We start from the raw sequence: 22,541 nt of genomic DNA on the forward strand, positions 1-22,541 counted from the left end.
TGTAGGCTAGTGTCTGTAGCGGCTTAATACAGTGTGTATTCAATCTGGACAAGGTCCCGGGGTTTTTCTGCATTTGCGGTTTCCTCGTTAACAAAACTTCTGGTGTCTGTGTTATTTCTTTTCCGCATTACATTTTATATAATTGAATTAATACAGGTTGTGCGTTCGTGATCATCAATTGGAAATCCAACCTTTGGTTGTTGATTGATATTGATTGATCCTTGGACATTGCTCTTTGGTACCGTCCAAGTATTCCTTGTATTTGATAAAGACTCGCTATTGTTTTTATCCTGAGTAAAAATCAAATCAAGAGAGAGATATTAACTCCTTGAGATACTTTTACCTAGATTGAGTCTGAATGTCTAGTTGATTCTCTAGCAAAGTATTTCGGAGTTAGTCCATACAGATTGCTAAGCGAAATATTGGGTGGTGTTGTTAGACCCCCGCTTTTTCACCATCCCTGTGATTGATGAACTTCTAGATGAACTCCATGGTTCTAAATTCTTCACTAAGATTTATTTAAGATCAGGATACCACCAAATCAGATCACATGATCCTGATATCCCAAAAACTTCCTTTAGAACAAACCATGGTCACTATGAATTCAAAGTTATGCCCTTTGGCTTAACTAATGCTCCTGCTACTTTTCAAGCTTTGATGAATTCTGTTTTTGGAGAATATATTAGGAAGTTTGTTTTAGTATTCTTTGATGATATATTGGTGTATAGTGCCACGCTTACTGACCATGTACAATACTTGTCATTGGTTCTCTCCCTGCTGAGGCAACACCAACTATTTGAAAAGTACTCAAAATGCTGCTTTGCTCAATCTTCCTTGGAGTATCTTGGCCACATTATCACAGCTGAAGGTGTAGCTGCTGATCCTTCCAAGATTCAAGCAATGCAAGACTGGCCAGTTCCCACAAATATCAATCAACTTAGAGGGTTCTTGGGGCTTACTGGACATTACAGAAAGTTTGTGAGTGGTTATGGGATTATCAGCAAACCCCTCACTGATTTACTAAAGATAAATGCATTCAACTGGTCTGAGGCAGCATTTCAAGCCTTTACACAACTCAAAGCTGCAATGTGCTCCACACCTGTATTAGCTCTACCTTATTTCTCAAAAACTTTTGTAGTGGAAGCAGATGCATGCTCCACTGTTATTGGTGCAGTCCTTATGCAAGAAGGCAGAGTCATTGCATTTTTCAGCCAACCACTTGGCCTAAAGAACATGGCATTATCTACTTATGAAAAAGAGCTCCTAGCTGTGGTTATGTCTGTCACTAAATGGAGACATTATTTATTGGGGAACAAATTCATCATCCACACTGACCAAGAGAGCATCAAGTATTTCATGAACCAGAAGATTACAACTATTCTTCAACAAAAATGGCTAATGAAATTATTGGGTTTTGATTACATCATAAATTACAAAAAAGGGAAGGACAACACAGCTGCTGATGCTTTATCTAGGATACATTCTTCTCCATATACAAGCTGCAATGCCATGTCTCTCTCTACCCAAACTTGGTCAACTGAAGTTGTTAACAGTTACACCAATGACACTGTTGCCTCCCAGCTCATTCCTAAACTTCTTTTCAATGTTGTTGTTGTCCCAAATTATACTTATCTTGAAGGTGTGTTGAGATACAAAGGCAGAGTCTGTATTGGCACTAACACCAACTTGAGAGAATCCATCTTACAATCTGTGCATGCTTCTGCAATTGGTGGACACTCAGGCACTCAAGGGAGCTATTTGAGAGCTAAAACCTATTTCTACTGGCCAGGTCTAAAGAAGAAGGTATTCTTGATGGTTAGTCATTGTGACACATGCCAAAGAAATAAAGTTGACTTGGCTCATCCAGCTGGATTGTTACAACCATTACCCATTCCATCACAACCTTGGCAGTACATCAGTATGAACTTCATTGAGGGCCTTCCCAAGTCTACCAAGAAAGATGTCATCTTTGTGGTAGTGGATAGGCTCACTAAATTTGCTCACTTCCTCAACATGAGACACCCTTTCACTGCTTCATCTGTTGCTAATGAGTTCATTACTCATGTGTTTAAACTCCATGGTTTGCCTGCAACAATAATTGCAGACAGATACAAGGTCTTCACTAGCCATTTCTGACAAGAGATATTCAAAGCAATGTGTACTAGCCTTCATCTCTCCACAACCTATCATCCTCAAACAGATGGCCAGACTGAGAGAGTCAATTCCTGCTTAGAAGGGTACCTCATATGCATGATTGGGCACAAACCAAGGTACTGGTCTTCATGGTTATCATTGGCGGAGTGGCGGTATAATACCAATTACCACATAATCTTGAAGATGACACCTTTCAAAGCTTTATATGGCTACACACTACCTCACCTTGCATTCCCAAATGAAGTCACCACCTCAGTTGCAGCAGTAGAAGCTTATTTGAAAAACAGAGATGTTTTCTTGGATTTATTAAAGGAATCTCTCACAAAATCTCAAGAGAGAATGAAATGGTTTGCAGACAAGAAGCGCACTGATAGATCTTTTAGTGTTGGGGATCGGGTTTATCTCAAACTTCAGCCATACAGACAATCATACTTACAGGTTCGTCGAAACTTCAAACTTTATGCACGCTACTATGGACCTTATCTCATACTGGAAGGCATTGGGGAAGTGGCTTACAAACTAGACCTACCTTCACGGTGCCGCATACACCCTGTCTTCCACGTCTCTCAGTTGAAGCAAAAGTTGGGAGCAGCTCACACTACAATTCCAACTCTACCACCTGTTGATGACAAATGAGAAATTGTTCTTGTGCCTGTGGCTATTCTAGACTCTCGACAGATCACAAGGCATGGGCATGAAGTACCTCATCTATTGATTCAATAGTCCCATACCTCACCAGATGATGCAACCTGGGAGGATAAGGCTCATGTCCGCCCTCATTTTCCAAAATTTCATCCCTGAGGGCAAGGATGGTCTGAAAATGGGGGTATTGTCATGCACCTGACTAGCCCATATCCATCAGAGGGTGACTTAGCTAGACTAAATAATTAGGGCTTAAGCTTGCATTTAATTTACGTAGATTTTAAATTAATGTTAAGAGACTTTTAGCATGAAACGATATAGATCAACCCACGTGTAGGGCTGTGAAACTGTGAATGATTTAGGGTTTGAGTCTGTACTATAAAGACTCGTGATACCCTGTTGTCCTTCTTCAACAATGAATTAATAGAAAAGAGTACTGAGTCCAGTGTGGCTGCAGTGAAGTTATTAAGATCTAAGCTCAAGTCCTTCTCAATCTCTATACTTGTACCTGAGTCTGTTACATGTGTATAATGTAAAAGTCTATATAGATATACGCCTTAGTCTCAATAGGAGATATAATAGAATAGACTTCTGAGTGATAGATGAGTTTAAGTCTCCACATACCTTTTGTTGATGAAGTTCCTCCAAGCTCTGCTCAGTAGATCTTCGTCTTCAATCGATGAACGCCGTGAAATCTAAAGCTCAACTACACATTCTATCCTATAAGTAGACTATAAATCAAGACTTATAGTTTTGACACCTAAACTTGACAAACAAGCTTGAGATAACAACGCTTGCGAGTTCGACCGAGCAGTGCTCTAACAGCATGCTCGGCCACACGAAGTTGGGTTCTTTTTATGACAGTTAGTTCTAGAGAAACTTCCAACTATTGGCAACCTTATTATAAGAAATATTGCTCTGTCAGCTCATGGTTGAAATCACTATACTCATCTTTGCTTTCTCAGCAACTCGGTGGTCGAATTTGTTTCGCACCTTTTCTAGGATTGCATTTCTTCTAAACAAGTGTGGGTTTAGTTTTTCTCTCAATCTAACATCCCAATGCCTTCTTCTTCTTCTTCTTCTTTGTTGGATTTGTTCAAAAACTGGAGTTCGTAGCTACTTCTAGAGGCAAAGAAGTTTGGCATCATGTCCCAGCTAGCATTTGTTGGAATTTATGGATAGAAAGAAATGGGAGATGCTTCAAGGGTAAAAAGAGATCAACTGATTCTATCATTGTGGAGGTTAGCTCTTTCCATTAGGCTGCTTCTACTTGTCCTTTTTCTTCCATCAATCTTCACGACCTTATTTCCGACTAGAAGTTGGTATTGTTTGAGCTTCCTCAGTATTTCTTTTTCTTTTTGTGAGTGTTCCTTTGATATTTTTTTTCCTCGGCATGGTGGTGCTCTATTTTGACAGATTTGTATTTAGCCTTCCTTCTTAATATATATATTTTTATCGAGCTAAAAAAATTATCCAAAAATTGATTACTGTATTGAAAAACCTTTGTATACGGATTTTTTGCAACACCAAAAGTCTAAACATGTCTCTGCCCATACGTATGTATAGTGGTTACTAAATAGCCAAGCATGTCATAATTTGACCTCCAAACAGGGTAGATGTTGCCAGGGAGAAGGAACTAGTAGAGGCTTGGGCCTAAGGTACTATTATTGTTATTTGCTGAGTTGGGATAGCAAACCTTTTTTTTTGAACGATTTTTTGGGACCATGGTTTTTCTGGGGGGGCCATGGTTTTATTTTGGGTAAATACATTAGAAGTAAATCTAGGTCACCCTTTATCTAGATATTTATATTAATACCTAAATTACCCTCCTGATTAATTTTGGGTGATGATTAGTCAGTCTTAATAATAGTTAGTGTAATGATTAGTGAGATGATTAAGTTAAAGATAATTAGTGAGATTAAAAAATCAGATGGTTTTTTTTTAAAGAAGTAGAATTATTGAGAGAGTAAAGTTAGAGAAGATGAAGAAGGAAAACATGAAAAACGATGGATTTGACCAACCACAACCGGAGGAAGGGTATTTGGGTACCCAGGTGTGCTTCAAACTTAGATAATGTTGGTTGAATTGCTCCAAACTTTCAAAAAAAATGAAATTTTTTATGTAGATTTGGGTCAGTTCGGTTACCATATGTCAAGAACATGTAACCGAACACACCTGAAAGTGTAGTTCGGTTACGTTTTCCAAACACACAGGTTACCGAACTCGCTCGTTAATGGAGGTTTTGGTCGTACAGTGTAATGTTCGGTTACCTAGGATAAAATGGTAGGTAACCGAACTTTGAACTTAACAATTTATTTGGGTATATCTTGTGTGTTCGGTTAGTTCGCAAACTTCAACGCAACTAAGTTCCCAACCGAACTGCAGGTTAAAAGTAACCTAGTGTTAGAAGTTCGGTTGGTTCGCAAACTTCAACATATTTTGCGAATCAACCGAACTAGGCTTATATATGCATATATGCAATTAGGAAAACGTTCGGTTACTACGAAATTTATTTCTTGGCGAATTAGGTAGAGTTCGGTTACGAAGTTTCAAAGGTAGAGTTCGGTTACAAAGAAAACTTAACATTTTTGCGAACGAACCGAACTTGTGGACTTCTCATTATTTTCGTAAACTAAAGTTCGGTAATATCCTTATTTTGCGAAGGAACCGAACTTATGGACTTCTGTTGTTCTAATACAAGGAGTTCGGTTAAAAGTATTTTTTGCGAAAAAACCGAACTCTATTGGCTAAGTTCGGTTATTTTGGAACTCAAGATAGTGGCCACAACAACACAGTTCGATTAGACTGGATTTGTTTTTTTCGGTTCTAAGGGTGGAGTTCGGTTACTTTGTAGTTTTAAAATTTTTTGCGAAACAACCGAACAGAGAGTTCGGTGACTTAGTTTTAAATCCAATAGAACCGAACTGTTCTTCGTGTTCTTCATTTTCAAGAAGTTCGGTTAGCAAACTAGGGTTTTTTGGAAAATCGGCCTAACCGAACATGGCTCTATAACTCCTACTAAAACCCTATTTTGATGATTTCTATTTGATTGAAGCAATCAAAATCAAATTAAAGTGAAGGGTTTGTTGGAAAATACCTCCGGAGTGGTCCCATGGCAGAATCAGGCTGCGGCTGGCGTCTTTTATACTCGATAAAATTATCATGTAACAGAACTTAATTGTGATTGCATTGATGTTGTTACATTTCTTAAATAGGCGGTGGTGGGAGGAGGTGGTGGTGGTAATCGGTGGTTGGTGGTGGTGATAATCGGATGTGGTGGTGGGCGGTGGTGGTGGTAATCGGTGGTTGGTGGTGGTGATAATCAGAAGTGGTGGTGGTGGTAATCGACGGTGGTGGGCGGTGGTGGTGGGAGGAGGTGGTGGTTATATATATAGGTGGTTATTAGGTTGGTTTTAAATTAAATTAGGTTAAGGATAGGTTAGTCATTTCAACGTTTTAGGACACCCCTTATCACTATAGGAAAGGTGGCCTAACAAAATTATGGTCCCTTCAAAAAAACCATGGTCCCTAAAAATTCGTTCTTTTTCTTCTTTTTTTTTTGTCAACTATGTGACTGCAGTCCTATAGCCCTCTGGCCCCTACTCGTGCTGATCACTTGATCATTAGAGCACCGTTGGATTCATGTTAGGGTATGCGATTTCTTCATTTTTAATGTCTGCCAATTCCAAATTTTTTAAAAATAATAATGAATTTTGCAAAATTTTGGCAGTGATGTGAATCACATATATTTTGCAATGAACTGCCTCCAAGTAAGTTTTCAACAACATTTTCCGTACGTCCGTCGTACGTGCATGCATATACGGGCATTTCTCGTTGATATCATAAATGACTTCATATAGCTGTTTCTATTTTTGATATCATTTCATCGGTGTCATGTACTGATGGAACTGAGACAAAATTAATCGAATGTGCCGTACATGAAAGGTCATACATAACAAAATTTCAAAGAGCAATTAAACATTTGCCATAGTTGTTGCTGTGGATACATTGTTTAGAATTCCGTGATTACAGTAAAATCTGAGCCGTACATAATTAAAATGTTTGAAATTTGTTTTCACCAAGTACTCGTATCAATTAAGGGTGTTTTTTGCTTGGATTATATAGTAGCCCAGTAGTAGTGCATCGGTTATGGGATAAAGTCTTTCAAACACTCCCAATCAAAATGGTAGAGAGGCCAGGTGGTTGAGTGAAGTTTTTGCTGTGAGATATAGGGATGAACTCAGTGAAGGTTTCAAACAAAAAATATACTTTGAAGCTAGGTGGAAAAGAGTTTCAAAATAAAATTAAAAAAAGCCCTCTAAAATAATTTTAAAAGTGAAAAAAATTGGTCGGTCGGCGTATTAAGTGCCGTCTAAGTTTTTTTTTTTTTTTAATCAATCAAAGAGGATAGATTAAAAGGCACACAAGTTGCGTGCAGGCGTATACAACTAAAGTGAGCATTAGCCCAAAGGAAAATAAAAAATGCAAATCAAGAACAAAAGAGAAAGAAATTCAAAGTACACAAAGAAGATTAACAAAAAAAGACATATCTTGTTGTACATGAAAATCAAAACGCAAGTTGCAAACTAAAACACATCAATAAAAGGCTCTTCAACATCCCCTATGGTTAAACCAGCATGGCTATTTGCAAGATGCTAACATGTCTTGCTAACATGTCTTGACGATCTCTTTGTAAGAAACCCCAAAGAGAACATAATTCCGTAAGTTTTGTTGGTGATACCTTATCATGAGTTTTGGTTTTCGGAAGTCTTTTTTTTTTTTGAAAAAAATACCGTTGGGGAACATACCTGTTACTTTTGCTTTTAACCTCAATTCATGTCTAGTTCCATAATTTGGTTCGGACGAGATCGGCTTAGTGATGCTTATCTCTGAATCTTCCAAAACTGATTGAGAAGCGACAACCTCCTCCTTTTCTTCGGGGGATTGAATTATGGCTCTCAAAGCCAGGAGGAATGGATGGATCAGTAGATGAGGTGCTTGCTCCTTCCAAGACCGATTGATCAGTTATATCCATCTTAAAATCTTCTTGAATCTCCTCAATGGAAAGAGATATTATTAAGAAGAAAAAATAGAGATTTAAGAAAAATAGAGAAGTATGTTTTTTTTTTCTTCTAAAATTTTATTTACAATGGTTTTCAATATCAGTACAAACGACACATTAATTGTCGTTCGGGACCTGTTTTTTTCATCATCCACATGATTTACTGCATAGTAAAGATTTTCAAACACTCCTTTGATTGGATGAATGGTTCATTGAGTTTAGTATAACAGGGAGTTTTTCTTTACCCGTAATAACATCTAATTCGATAAACTTTTTCATTTTGATTGATACTGGACCTATAGCCCTTGTTTTAAGAGCAAGCACTATGGTTTGCTTAGTTAGCAATATTTGCTAGATTGTGATAGTTAGCTAAGCCATGACTTACCACAATATTTGCTTGGTTCGCATGGCAGAGATTTGGTTACCGCCTATTTTTATGGCGGGAATTATGTTTATGTTTATATTTTCAATACCTTGTTGATGTTTTCTATGTTACATCCTTCCCACACTCGATCTTAGCCATTTATTAAACATTAACGGTTTTATCTTATGAGCTATTGGATTCCAACATATATATATATATATATATATATATATATGTTGGAAAACCGGTCGTTATGGTTTTTCTATATAAAATAAAATCGGGGTTTTCTAACAAAATTTACCCTAATCAATTGAGTTTTTGTTGATTTTTTTTCTTTACGATTTTCAAATTGTATCATTTTAGTTCAATATGGTGAGGAGTTTTTTTCGTTGACTATATTGATCACACGAAATCTTACATTTCCATGGGAAATCAATGACAATTTTTTGGGAACAAACTTATGGAATCTTTATCCTAAATAACAGGAATGAAACACGGAAGAGATACCGAACCATTACAAAATAGATGTTATGCAATTAAAAAAGAAGCAAGGGAGTACGTGAGAATATTCATCGTTATATATACCCCCAAAAGAAGAACGATGCTTATCATGATAACTTGATAAGCTATTCGATTGAATTAATTTTTAATTTAATTAATTTATTGTATAATACACAATTTTCAAACTCGAGAAGTCCGCAAGCAATATCAAAGGGAATCCCAAATACCTTTTAAATATGATCCTTGTTAAGAGCTTCAGATTGACGGTCTTCCCGGATTTGAATACGAAGTCATTATTCCATTAAAGGTGAACTCAAGCGAAAATGAATTTGAACTACTGAAGAGGTTGATGGGATAGAAATACAACTAGATGATCGAATTCGTTGAAAATACAAAGAGATGGCGTGGCATATAGGGGAAAAAAACAGCTAAAAGAGAACTATAAACAAAAGATACATACAATGCAAGAACAAGAATACACAACTATAAACGATAGGAATCTTAGTGAACTCAACCCAGAAGAACAAAATTATTATAAAATAAATCAAAAGAGCATTTTGAAAGGTTGAATATAACATACGTTAATGATTCAAATGAAGATGAAATAATCCAACTTTAATTATAGTTTTTATTTCAGTAGTTTAGTTGTTAGTGTATGTTTACTTTCTTTGAAATTGTGGTTTTGAAGTGGATCAATGTCATATGACATTGGGTAATGTAATTTTAAATTCAAATTGGATGTTTTAAGTGTAATTTGATTTGGTTAAGTAAATCTGATTTGATATTCTTCGATAGATGTTAATTTTAAAATGAGTTAGGGTTCGCTTCAATTGGTGCTAATTTTTAAAATAAGTTTAATTAGTTTGATTTGCTTCAATTGATATTAAATTATGGTTATGTGAAAAAACACCATAGCAAAGAACACATCGTGAAAACTAGGTTGCCTCCAATATTATTAGCCATTTGATGACAACTTCAAAAAAAAAAACCAACGACTATATTTTCAAAATTTTCAAGTGTTTTCTTTCTCTGAATAAGATAACCTCTTACCATCTTTTTCAAATCACCACAATCATTTATTTAACATATTTTTTCTTCTCCTTCTTTTTATTCTCTAGTCAAGATGAGTTTCTTTTTTGTAAAAAAAAGCATAAGAATTATAGTAGTGAAGAATATTTGCATCTTGTTACTGATTTTGTTATGCTAAAGAAGGAAGAAAAATATTTGAATAAGAAAGCATTTTGGCCAGTAGTTTTAGAAAAATTTGTAGATTGTGTCGTGAAAATCCTCATAAGTTGATTGATACCGGAACTCAAAATATAGTCAGTATTATCAGGATAAAATTGATGGATTCGCTAAGTGTCTTTGCTGAGGTTCATTCGATAAATGGAAACTTGGATTATGAGAATCAGGTATTTTATATCTTTGTCATACTTGAATTTAGTCATACTTGTATTTAGTTTTTCTTCACATCAAATTGATTCTGTTTACGAGAAATGAATATTTCAAAATCAACAACAAACCTTTCTAACGCGACTATGAACTTGCACTGCTAAAAGATAATGTTATGGTAACCGATAGTCAAGTTGTTCATAAGGATCAAGTTGTAGATGATATCGAGGAAAAAGATATTGTAACACCAATTGCAAATCAAGTTCATTCCTTTATCCCAACTTTATCTTCAAACAGTAATCCTACAATTGTAGTCGGAAGCCTATTTCGAAACTCTTTTGACAATATTGACGTAATAACAATTGCGACTCAAGTCGTTTCTACAAACTACCAACAACCTAGATCGTTGTTTGAAAATCCTCTTAATATTCCAACTTTATCCCAAGAACACAAGGAAAACCCTAGGAAAAGAAAGAGCAATGCATCAAAGAGAATCGAAGAATAAACCCCACCACCTCCTACATCATCGCACGATTCAATCATGAGTGATGCATCCTCTAAACTCATTGAGTATCTTATAGAATCACAAAGAAACAACTACCAACTTTTATCAAAAATGCTAATTAAACTGACAAAGATAACAAGCTTGCAAACTCAAGAGGCGAGAGATATGAAAACACTGGATAAGGATCTTTCAACTCTAACCCGGATGGTAGAACCTACTATAACATAAAACAACAAGAAGCATCAAAGAGTCAAGCACAAGCACTGGCCCAAACACAAGCACAAAGACAACCACAACCAAGGATAATACATGTATACAAAACCTCAAAGGACCAACATATTACAATCATCCTACAACCAAAACAACCTTCCTTCATATTATTCGCAGACAAATATATGTGTTAAATGACTTAATTATATTATGGATGTATAAATTACTAGCTTGCTTGGTTTTTAAACAGTATTCATTATTTAAATTAGTATTATATGGCAAATCTAATGTAGCGGATGCCAGACTTATAAGTTGATCTAATTAAAAACATCTTATTTTTTTGTTTTTACATTGAAATTTGAAACTAAAACTTGCAATGAAACCACATTTAATTGAACAAATCCTTTAAAAATCTTGTTCTGAAACGACTTTAATCATAATTAAAATTTAAAAGATCAAAATGTTCTCTACATTGTATTTTGAAGAACAATGAGGAAATTAAAGAAGGAGAAATAGCAGTCTTGTTAAGTTCCCATCAGTCAAGGTCAACCTTTGACTTAGACGGAAATTTAGTTTCTAAGGCCATTATTTAGTCTGAAATTAGGTTTCCGCCTTTGGTTAGCCAAGGCCAATAGCGCTTTCCCATCTTTTCTTGCCCTAGTTACATTTCTCAATGTTTCAGCCAAGAAATTGAGTACCATAGTGCTTGCTCTAAGCATTTGGCAAGATATATTAGCCGGATCTTAGCCGTATGATAACTTCACATGTCTATCTACATATCATGTACATGTATGTGTAACTTTCAAAACCTTATTATGGTGATGCAAGATTATCTCGTCGATCCTACTGCATAGGATATTCTTGTCAACATGACAGCCGGACTCTGACAGAAAACTCCTAGCTGGCAATTTATAACAGAGTGTAAAAATGAAGTACAACATACTTGATACTGTATTACTCTTCTCAGTCTTCTGCAAGTAGCAGTACGCTTTAAAGTCAGATCGGCAGTGGAGAAAATAATTAGCGTTTGTAAAGTCGTTACTTAGCTACATGAGAAAATTAGCGTCAAGAATGTAAAATCATGTCGTCGGATGTTGCCTTCTTGTACTTTATTTTTGACGCATCCTCATACGTATGGCCCTTGCAAGAAAGCCTAATATTAGGTGTCGGTACTCGGTACCCTCTAAAGTGTCTCGTCATAGTCGTTCTCATGTCATTCAAAACGGTTCACTACCCTATTTTGGCCGTAGGGTTTTTAATAACGTACCCTACCATATGATTCCAAGATGCTGTCCTTGCTAAACACCTCTAAATTGAGCTCATACGTATGTGTTCAATTCATGAGCACAAACTGAAATTTGAAAAATACGTGTATATGCAAGACAATGCTTGGCTGCCGCAGAAAAGAAATAGAGATACTCATAAATACACAGTTAGGTGGAGGGTGGTCCTTACTCAACTGGACCTCCTTGAATTATGGCTAAGTTTTTCCGGTGGAGAGGTGACACCGGGACAGGATGAGTCTGGTGGCAGTTAGGGTTGCCCCCGGTTGTTGTACGATTTTGTTGGTTGATTCTTTGTCAACCACTTGTCATGCTAAATTATACAAATATCATATACCCATCAATCTTTTGATAAAGAAAATTTAAAATAAGAACAATACCCAATCCGACATATATAATCAATAGTCAATAATCAACAACAAACAGATCCTATCTTATTTTTCTGAACCATCATAATTAATTATTTGGGGCCTCCAAAAGATGTGGAGTGACTTGGAAGGCATCTAGTTTCCGTTGCAAATCTCAAGTCTAGCTCTGTTGTGAAATATTTTACTCTTGAAATTTCATTTTCGTCTCCGTTGTCACTGATATACCAGCGTAGGCGCATAGGTTTGTTTCGTCTCTGTCATTGACTAATTTACCAAAATTCTACAGTAAATCTATCCCAAAATTGACAACCAAATTTAACAGAGACGAAATAACACCTGGTGCTGGGCTAAGTTTTACCTCTTTAGGACAATACAGAAGTTGTTACTGTTTATTTGCTAAATTCAAAGCATACGCCAACCATTCATTCGTATTTCAACTACCAAATGTTATAAAAACCCTAATTTTTAAAATGAATCGAGTAACATTTATGACTCAAAACCATACAACTTGTGTGATAGGTGCAAACATTAAGTTTTGATTGACGCCTATATAACTCTCATCATTTTTTGAATATATCTCACAGTCTTCGCACTCTCTCTAGGTCTTTGGTTCTGTTTTATATGCTTAACACACACACAGTACTACTACAAACAAGATGGTTTCATTTTCTTCCACAAACAGTATTTTCCTTACTGTATTCTCTATCTGCACTCTGGTTCAGCTGATCGAATCAATTCCTGTTATTACTTTACCTCCGAATATTAAAGTTCCAGCAGTTCTTGTGTTCGGAGACTCGATAGTTGATCCAGGGAATAACAATAACTTGGTTACACTCGCAAAGAGTAACTACCCACCTTATGGGAGAGATTTCATGGGTGGAAAAGCAACTGGTAGATTTAGCAATGGAAAAATCCCCAGTGACTTCATAGGTAAGAAGAACATATATACATTCACGTCAAAGTTTCTTAGTACTTCTATTCATGTGTTATATGTCTATCAGTAGCACCTTTTTTGAGTATCCAACATTTTGGAAAATCCTCACAATTTTCACAATGTTTATATGGCCTAGTTGGTTTAAGGCGCCAGATTAAGGTTCTGGCCCGGAAGGGCGTCACTGTCAACATCCTCTTTTTTTATTTTAATAACTAGAGCTTTCATTTCAAGAATGTTTTTTCTTTTCTTTTTTTTTTAAATAAAAACATAAAGAATACAGAAATTTCAAATACGCTCACTCATTCTTGAAGTTATGGGCTATATCTATATACATGGACAATACAGGCAAGTGTGGTTCATTTTTTCAAAAATGTTTGAAGATAAGTTTATAGATGCAGACCTACCAGCGTAATGATTATATATGCTACTAGACGATCATGTATCCATAATGTTAAATTCTAAAGTCAACTCCTTACACAATTTCCATTTTTACAGTTCAAGCGTTGCAAATTAAGGAATATCTACCAGCTTATCTCGACCCTTCTTTGAAACCAGCTGATCTCCTTACTGGTGTAAGCTTTGCATCTGGTGCCGCCGGATATGATCCACTTACCGCTAAACTCGCGGTATATACCTCCACTTTTATGACTTGCTTAAAAATGACTTCAAATTTGTTTATATGTGTATATGCTGCTCATCGACTGTTTTCATTTGGTCAATTACTAAACATAGACGGCTTTAAGCATGGACAAACAAATGGATCTGTTCAAAGAGTACTTAGCTAAAGTTACAGCCGCCGGAGGAGAAGAGAAAGCTAAGAGTATTTTGTCAGAGAGTGTGTACCTAGTTGTTGCAGGAAGTGACGACCTTGCCAATACCTACTACCTTTCAAGATTAAGAAATAATTACGATATCCCAGCCTATACTGATCTTATGGTACAAGGAGCCTCCAGTTTTATTCAGGTATGTCTTCTTCTTCTTCTTCTTCTTCTTCTTCTTCTTCTTTTTACAGTTTGGAAATAGCCTTTAATCGAGCATTATTCTGTAGGGACTGTACGATATGGGAGCAAGGAGAATTGGAGTTTTCAGCGCAGCGCCAATAGGATGCCTGCCATCCCAGAGAACATTAGCGGGAGGCAAAGCGAGAAATTGCGTAGAAAACTATAACGAAGCTGCTCAGCTTTTCAACTCAAAGCTGTCTTCAGAACTTGACAAACTCACTTCTGGGTTTGTACATGGGAGAGCTGTGTATGTTGATATCTATAATCCACTCCAAGAACTGATCGACCATCCTCACAAATACGGTCAGTACGATTTTCATGATTTCTATTTATAAATTTTGTTGTATATCACTGTGGTTTAATTAATTACATTGTACAAAAAATTCTTCTGATTGTGTTGAATGTTGTTTTTAGGGTTTGAGGAGGTAACAAGAGGATGCTGTGGAACAGGAACGATAGAATCGACGGTCCTGTGTAACGAGCTAAACCCATTTACTTGTGACGATGTTTCTAAATATGTATTTTGGGACAGTTACCATCCCACAGAGAGAGCTTACGAAATACTTTTCGGACCCATCGTCGAGAAATACGTGGACAGCTTCGTCTGTGACAACTCCGCATGCTAATTGTAAATGTGACTAATGTCTCCAAATGCATGCCAGATGATCAAGACCAGATGGTCCACGCTAAACAATTTCCAAAAATCAGATGGGATGTGGTTCCATCATTTATTCGTTTGTATCTATTTTACAAGTTCCTCTGTTTGTTTTAATCTCCATACAGGTTTAACTTGACAGACTGGTACTAGAAATTCTATTTTATTACTGATTGGGAAAGAGAACTTTCTTACAGATATTTTGTTGGAGATTAATCACTGTAATATGTGCTATAGTCGAAACCAAAGGGAGAGGTCACCATAAACGAACTGACATTAACAATTTTGAACTAGTCACTCAAAAAAGTATACGCTTAGACTACAGCGTGCAAAAACGACTCTGCTGGGGATCGAACCCAGAGTCTCTGGTTTCGTAGACCAGCGCCTTATCCATTGGGCCACAGAGTCACTCTTGCTAACCGTTTTCTCATATAATTAATTAATTAGTGTTCTCATATAGCTAATTAATGCGTACACTTGCATTTTGATATTAGTCACTGATGATAGATGGGAAAACACTTCGATGATTACAAAAACTACTTTGGAGACACAAACAACTATTGACATGACTTGGGAGATTTTCACTCCAAATCTTACTACAATTATTGTTTCCAGCACATTTGGCAAGTAGATCTACCAGCCATTTCTATGCCCAAAGCACACGAGTACGCAGGGGTGAGCATGGGCCGGTATGAACCGGTTTTCGCCTCATCCGCATCCAATCCATTGCACTGTGGATTTCAATTTTGGCATTCGCATCCAATCCATATCCAACGAATTTGCATTCAATGGATGCTCGGATGGACAAATTGGATGCGGATAAATCCAATGGATTTGTTTTACTAAAAATTTATAGTAAAGAAAATAAACCTAGCTTAATTGGGGGCCATCGGAATTAATTGGGGGCCATACACTAGAGGACAAAAAAGGTCACCAGAACCTAATTTGGGTCACCCCTTATAAAAATACTTTTTAAATGACTAAAATGCCCTTAAATGATTAGAGTTAAAATTTAATTAATTAGTGATAATCTTAACTAATTAGTGATAATCTTACTTAATTAGAGTTTAATTTTTTTTTTCCAGATTTTTTGTCTGCAATTTTTAGTCTAACTTTTTTTTTTTGCCCAGATAGTATGAAAAACCGTCAAGGTATTAAAAAATTTCATTGACGACCCTCAACAGTCGTTAATGTTTAGACTATTCAAGTGACGACTCTAAACTGTCGAAGATTCATTAATGGCGGAAAGGTACCACAGTTTTGGGTCGTCATAAAAATGATCAATTCCCTGACGACCCTTTGGAAGGGTCGTTACTGTTTTGATTACGCATTTGACGACTTAAACAGTCGTTAATGTTTTAGAAATGTCGTTATAGGCTGTCGTTAATCTCTAAAAAGAGTCGTTAGTGTATGACAATTTAGAGTCGTTATTGTTTTGATCATGATGTATATGACGACCCTAAACTGTCGTTAATGTCGGTGAAGGGTCGTTAATGAGGGTCGTTACTTGAAAAAAAAATATTAATCAAGGGTAAAATAGTATATTCATCTTCCGGTTTTTACACCCCTGAAAAATTTGGGGGGCAAACAAAATTCCATGGCCCCCAATTAGAAACCATGGCCCACAATTAAGCTAGGAAAATAAAGCTAACACAAATGACTCCTTATGAAACCTACATATCCTATATATGTATACAAATATAAAAATGCCATGTACAACATCCCAAGCAAACATCTTAAAAATTCCTAAATGATCCATAGTATTTTCTAAAACTATATAAATGTCCTTAATTTAACGGATATGGATGTCCAACGGATTTTCAAGGTTGCATCAGGGCCCGATCCGTTATCCGTTGGATTTCAAAAATTCCATCTGCATCCAACCTGTTAACGAACGGTCTGGACATCCATCCGCAAATGAACGGTTGGTCCGGTCAAATCCGCGGAGGGCCAAATGCTCACCCCTACGAGTACGTTACCTAAACTCTGAACCAAAGACTCACAATCTAAATTAACATTTTGATCCTCCCATTAGGTACACAAGAGAGGCCCAACAATGCTGTCAACCACTTTCTTGTAATCTCGTTCGATGATAACCTCGTGAAATTTGAGTTAAACTATATATCCATTTGAAAGTTGTCAGTATCACCTATACTTCTGGTTGCTCCGCATCTCTAACTCTTTTTTACTAATTTCCTTGTTGTCTCCAAGCTTCCTGAAAATTTTTCTTAAGATTAGAGAAAAAACAACAATATTACTACCAGGAATATAGAAGCATCTATATTGATTTTTTGTGATGTCAAGTACAGGAGGGATCCATATCATGTTATTATAGCTTATCGTATTTCTTCTACTATTATTATTGTTGTCAATCATACAATAATAATCATGTTTTCACTACAGAAATGGTATATTTTATGTTTTAGAGTGTTATGGTTACTTCAAATGTTATCAGAGGTGAGCTCACATCTGAAATTTCATATGAACCTCATGAAAACCATTATAAGATTTAGTTTTTGTGGATAGTTAAACTATATATCATTATTTAGGTTTCTCTAGCTTCTGATCCATTTTTTGACATCTTGCACTTGCCTGATTTAGTACCAAGCTCGTAAGAAATTAAATTCCAAGACTTGTTCAGGAAAATGACACTTAATCAACATATGAGTTATAGTCTCCTCCTCACTATTGCTGAAAAAGAGGGGTATAACAACCACACCCAATAATTCGTCCGACAATCTGTATGGACTACCTCCAATATAATTTCGAGAGCACTAGTTTATAAACCGATCTCAATCAAGAAATATACCAAAGAGTTATATCTTAATTTCTCAATACAATCTGCAATCGAACAGATAGAAATCGGTGAGCCCGATTGATATGAGAAATAACTTGGACGGTACCAAAGACCAATGTCCAAGTGTCAATCAATTTATATCAACAACCAAAGGTTGGATATACCAATTGATTGAACTCATGTGATATTTCAATTATATAAACAAATATAATGCGGAAAAGAAATGACACAGACACCAGAAGTTTTGTTAACGAGGAAACCGCAAATGCAGAAAAACCCAGGGACCTAGTCCATATTTGAACACCACACTGTATTAAGCCTCTACAGACACTAGCCTACTACAAGTTTACTTCGGACTGAAATGTAGTTGATACCTAACCAAGTCTCACACCGATTAAGGTACAGTCGCGTTCCTTACGCCTCTGAATCCTAGTAGGACTCTAAGAACTTGATTCCCTTAGCTGATCTCACCCACAACTAAGAGTTACTACGACCCAAAGTCGAAGACCTATAAACAAATATGTCTCCCACAGATAAGCCTATTCTGATAGATAAATATGTCTCCCACAGAAGTACCTATGAAGTTTTTGTTCCGTCTTTTGATAAATCAAGGTGAACAGGAACTAATCGATAACCCGGTCTTATATTCCCGAAGAACAGCCTAGAAATATCAATCACCTCACAATAACTTAACTATATGATAGTAGAAAAATTTATTGTGGAATCACAAAGAATGAGACGAAGAGCTTTGTGATTACGTTTTATATCTTACCTATCGGAGATCAATCCCGAGATAATCTTAGAGAAGATAGTACTCAATACGATAGTAAGATCAGATCACGCAACTACATAGAAAATAGTTGGGTCTGGATTCACGAATCCCAAATGAAGTCTACAAGTCGTTAACCTATAATGGTTTTGGAAAAACCTAGGTTAAAGGAGAAACAACTCTAGTCGCAACTAGGACACAGGAAATTGTCGGGATTAGGTTTTCCAGTTGCTAGAGTTCTCCCTTATATAGTCTTTCAAATCAGGGTTTGCTTTCAATCAAAGCTAAGATAGCTTAGTAAAAAAAGCATTCAATATTCACCGTTAGATGAAAACCTTATTTAAGATTCAAGCTAAGTCTGCATAAAACCAAAGAAATATCTCTCCACCATTAGATGGTCTTAGCTTTTTACACACAAATGAAATATACTTTCATTTATATATGGTAATCATACCTAAACGTATATATTGAGGTCGCTCAATAATAGTTAACCGAAGTTAGCCATATGAACACTTTTGTCTTAACCACATTCATCTAACACTTCTAGATCAAATATGATGATCAATCAAACATGAAAGATAATCAAATGAATCTAACTGTTTTTCAGATAAAGTTGTTCAATTGTTCACTATTTCACATAAATATATGTGAACCAATTGAATCAAAATCGGATTGATTCATGAACATTAAGCCACGGTTTGCAAAGATTGCATTCCTTAATTCATAAATGTATTTGTTCATAGTATGAAAACATATTTGACCGATTTTAGAACTTTAACCACTCAGTTTGCAAACAGTTACACAAACTATAGCTTCCGGACTTTGGTCTTGTCCAGCAGTTTGCAAACCGGTATGCATACTACTGTCCCGGACCTTAACTCAGGTAGAACCATTCATATACTGGTATGCAAACTTGGTTCCCGGACTTTAACGGTTAAAATTGTTCGCATACTGGTACGCAAACAAGGTTTCCGGACCTGAATCATATCACAACAGTTTGCATACTGGTATGCATACTGTGATGTATCCAGACAAAGGTTAATTTGTTTTAAACTCCCATTTCAATCATTGAAACATCCTTAGAAGACGACAATAATTATCTCACACAAACTATTAGCTTATAAGTAATTTTCAAGTGATTTAATGATCTATACGAAACATTCCGAGTCTACATCAAATGATTGTCTCACATAAATCATGTAAGATTTTTCAAGGCGATTTTCACATGATCATCTTTTGACTTATTATTTAGTTTCCAACAAATAAATTGTTTCCAAAACTCGTCAAGAATATGATGAATGTAGCTAAAGAAAAAAGCTTCAAACACATATTTCGAGAAATAGATAACTGAGTTAAACTCAGCTCAAAATATCAAAATGTATAATATAAAAGTCTATATAGCTATACGACTTAGTCTCATTAGGAGATAAAATAGAATAGACTTCTGAGTGATAAATAAGTTGTAGTCTCCACATACCTTTTGTTGATGAACTTCCTCCAAGCTCTCCTCAGTAGATCTTCATCTTTAATCGATGAACGTCGTGAAGTCTAAAGCTCAACTACACATTCTATCCTAATCCGAGACATAGCTATAAGTAGACTAGAAATCAAGACTTATAATTTTGATCACCTAAACTTGACAAACAAGCTTGAGATAGCAACGCTTGCGAGTTCGACCGAGCAATGCTCTAACAATTGCATCTTCCACAATTTATGTTTTGGATTCTACGATATTTAGTTAATCGTTGATTTGCCAGATTTTGAGTCAAAGGTTTGGTTCTGTTGGAGTTAATGCATTTTCTAGGTAAATCTGGATTGTAAAATAGTTAAAGAAGTTAATAGAATTTTCTATGTTAATATCGGTTAAATTGGATTAGTCATAAGTTTATATGTTGTTCAAAGAAAAATCTAGAGAATATCTATCTATAATTGTGAGCCGGTCTGAATATATTGTGTTAAGAAAAGTATAGAATGAGAAAAGACTAGAAGTTGTAACTACTATAAGGTCGGATGATGTAAAATATAAATAGGCATGTAAGGTTTCATTTTGAGTATGAATCAAAAATAAGAAAAATGAATTTGATAGAGAGTGAGAGACCAAACACTTAGTTTATGAAAGTCCTTTCTAATAACTATCAGACTCACAAGTTCAGACATCAACAAATAAGCTCCTCAAATTACTAACAGTGATATAAGAGCTTAGTCGATTGATTTGGGTGTTAACTTCCGCTTGTTATCATATCGACTAGTAACAGTTCAAATCAAGCAATTAATATACCAATATTTTTCGCAGAGAATTACGATTCTTGTGCATCAAAATGAAGACATACTTCATATCTCAAGACCTCATGCAGAGTCGTTGGTAGTGGTGTAACCATGACGGAAACAACAATTATGACTCAAGAACAACAAAAATAGTTGAAAATTTTGAAACTGAAAGATCACAAAGATTCATACACTATCTAGATGGCAATGGATGATACAATTTTTCTCGAATTATGGAGCTATAACCGCAAAAGAGGGGTGGGTGACGCTAAAGGAGGAGTTTCAAGGAAATAAAAAGCTATTAATGGTTAAGAGACCGCACTTAGTTTCTAAGAGTCATTTTTAACAACTATCAACCTCACAAGTTCAGACAACAATAAATAAGCTCCTCAAATTACTAAAAAAATTCTTGTACCAGCTGGTTGTAATGAATATTGTTTGTATTTCAGAATAACTTTATATATTGAGTTGGATTTAAAACTACCATAAATAGTAAGAGATCATCTGATTTTGTCTTCATGATTGATGGTGGGTCTAATGTTAAGGATATTTTATTTATGACCTTGATTGAAGATGATCTGAATCGTGCTTCCGTTCCAGTTGTTGGTGTGAGAGTCAATTAGTCCTTCCATTTTCATATTATGTTATTATTGGAGTTTGTTCCCAGTCTTATATCTTCAGGAGTTGTATCCTCAATTCATCTTGTCTTTAAAATCTTCAACAGTTTTGCCATTTCTAATTTGTCAAACATAGAAACTTTTAACCCATTCCAGATCACATCATGATCCCAATGCTTTTATTGCTGATTTCACCATATAGAGGATTACAATATTTTTAGTATCTTGCTTTTAGAACTTGAACCATACTTTCCTTCTCATTGATCAATCTGCATGCAAGCTTGGTTAACATGGCTTCATTGAGGACTTTAATATTGTGAGCCCCAAGCCTCCCCGTTTTTTAATAAGGATATAGTATAAGCCTTTAATTGATTTTTTATTCCACCAGTAGTTTCTTTGGAGAGCTTCCATCTTGTTAATTTTTCTTAAGGCATTTTAAAACGTCTCATTTGGAGTTGAGTGATTCGACCAAGAGCTGCTTGAATTTGAGTACTCTTATATCATTGTTAGTAATTTGAGGAGCTTAAGGGAAATTCCTATGGTATGGATGTATAAACATCCACATCTCAAGGATAATCCATATAAATAGGGTTGATCAGAATCTTGTAAAAAAATTTTCTACTATGGAAAATCTAGATAGATATCCACAAATGTGGACCTACATTATCTTTTTTATTTTAGATATATTAGAAAAAATAAAAAAAATTAACATCCAGTCAAAATATAGCCGGATTTGTTTTCAAATAATAAAAAGATTTAAAAAGTTGTTATATCCAGTCATTGAGTGACCTTACAAAGAAAAAAACAAATTAAAAAATTCCACCTGGACATTGGATGATCTTGTATCTTATCCGATCATTCAATGTCCAGATGGATACTTTATTTTCTATAGTGGAAATTTTGGTCTATAACTTGTGGACCATGACCATCATAGACTTGTGGATGAAATTTTTACCGATTAAAATTGCTTTAATAAGTTTACCTTGCTATTGCTAGAGTATGTTTTAAATTTGCTGAAAACA

At 35.6% G+C, this 22,541-nt stretch overlaps 1 protein-coding gene and 1 non-coding gene across 2 annotated transcripts; one reads left to right on the forward strand and one right to left on the reverse strand.

The window, feature by feature from the left end:
- Window positions 1-12,966: 12,966 nt before the first annotated feature.
- On the forward strand, window positions 12,967-15,271 carry LOC113291078 (GDSL esterase/lipase EXL3-like). The gene is made up of 5 exons (XM_026540656.1): window positions 12,967-13,411; window positions 13,911-14,041; window positions 14,148-14,378; window positions 14,464-14,719; window positions 14,831-15,271. Exons 1-5 carry the CDS (start codon window positions 13,138-13,140, stop codon window positions 15,040-15,042), a joined length of 1,104 nt encoding a protein of 367 aa, XP_026396441.1. The 5' UTR covers window positions 12,967-13,137; the 3' UTR covers window positions 15,043-15,271.
- Window positions 15,272-15,406: 135 nt separating this feature from the next.
- Window positions 15,407-15,479, reverse strand: TRNAR-ACG. Its single transcript has one exon. It is a non-coding gene; the product is annotated as a tRNA-Arg (tRNA).
- Between the last annotated feature and the right edge of the window lie 7,062 nt (window positions 15,480-22,541).

This window comes from Papaver somniferum, chromosome 1 (genome assembly GCF_003573695.1).
Source record: "Papaver somniferum cultivar HN1 chromosome 1, ASM357369v1, whole genome shotgun sequence".
Classification (NCBI taxonomy): domain Eukaryota; kingdom Viridiplantae; phylum Streptophyta; class Magnoliopsida; order Ranunculales; family Papaveraceae; genus Papaver; species Papaver somniferum.

Bases quoted from the DNA above. Each gene is read 5' to 3' on its own strand.
- LOC113291078 (XM_026540656.1), top strand. From the start codon at position 13,138: ATGGTTTCATTTTCTTCCACAAACAGTATTTTCCTTACTGTATTCTCT. The intron at 13,412-13,910 runs GTAAGAAGAACA...CCATTTTTACAG, and splicing joins AATCCCCAGTGACTTCATAG to TTCAAGCGTTGCAAATTAAG. The intron at 14,379-14,463 runs GTATGTCTTCTT...ATTATTCTGTAG, and splicing joins GAGCCTCCAGTTTTATTCAG to GGACTGTACGATATGGGAGC.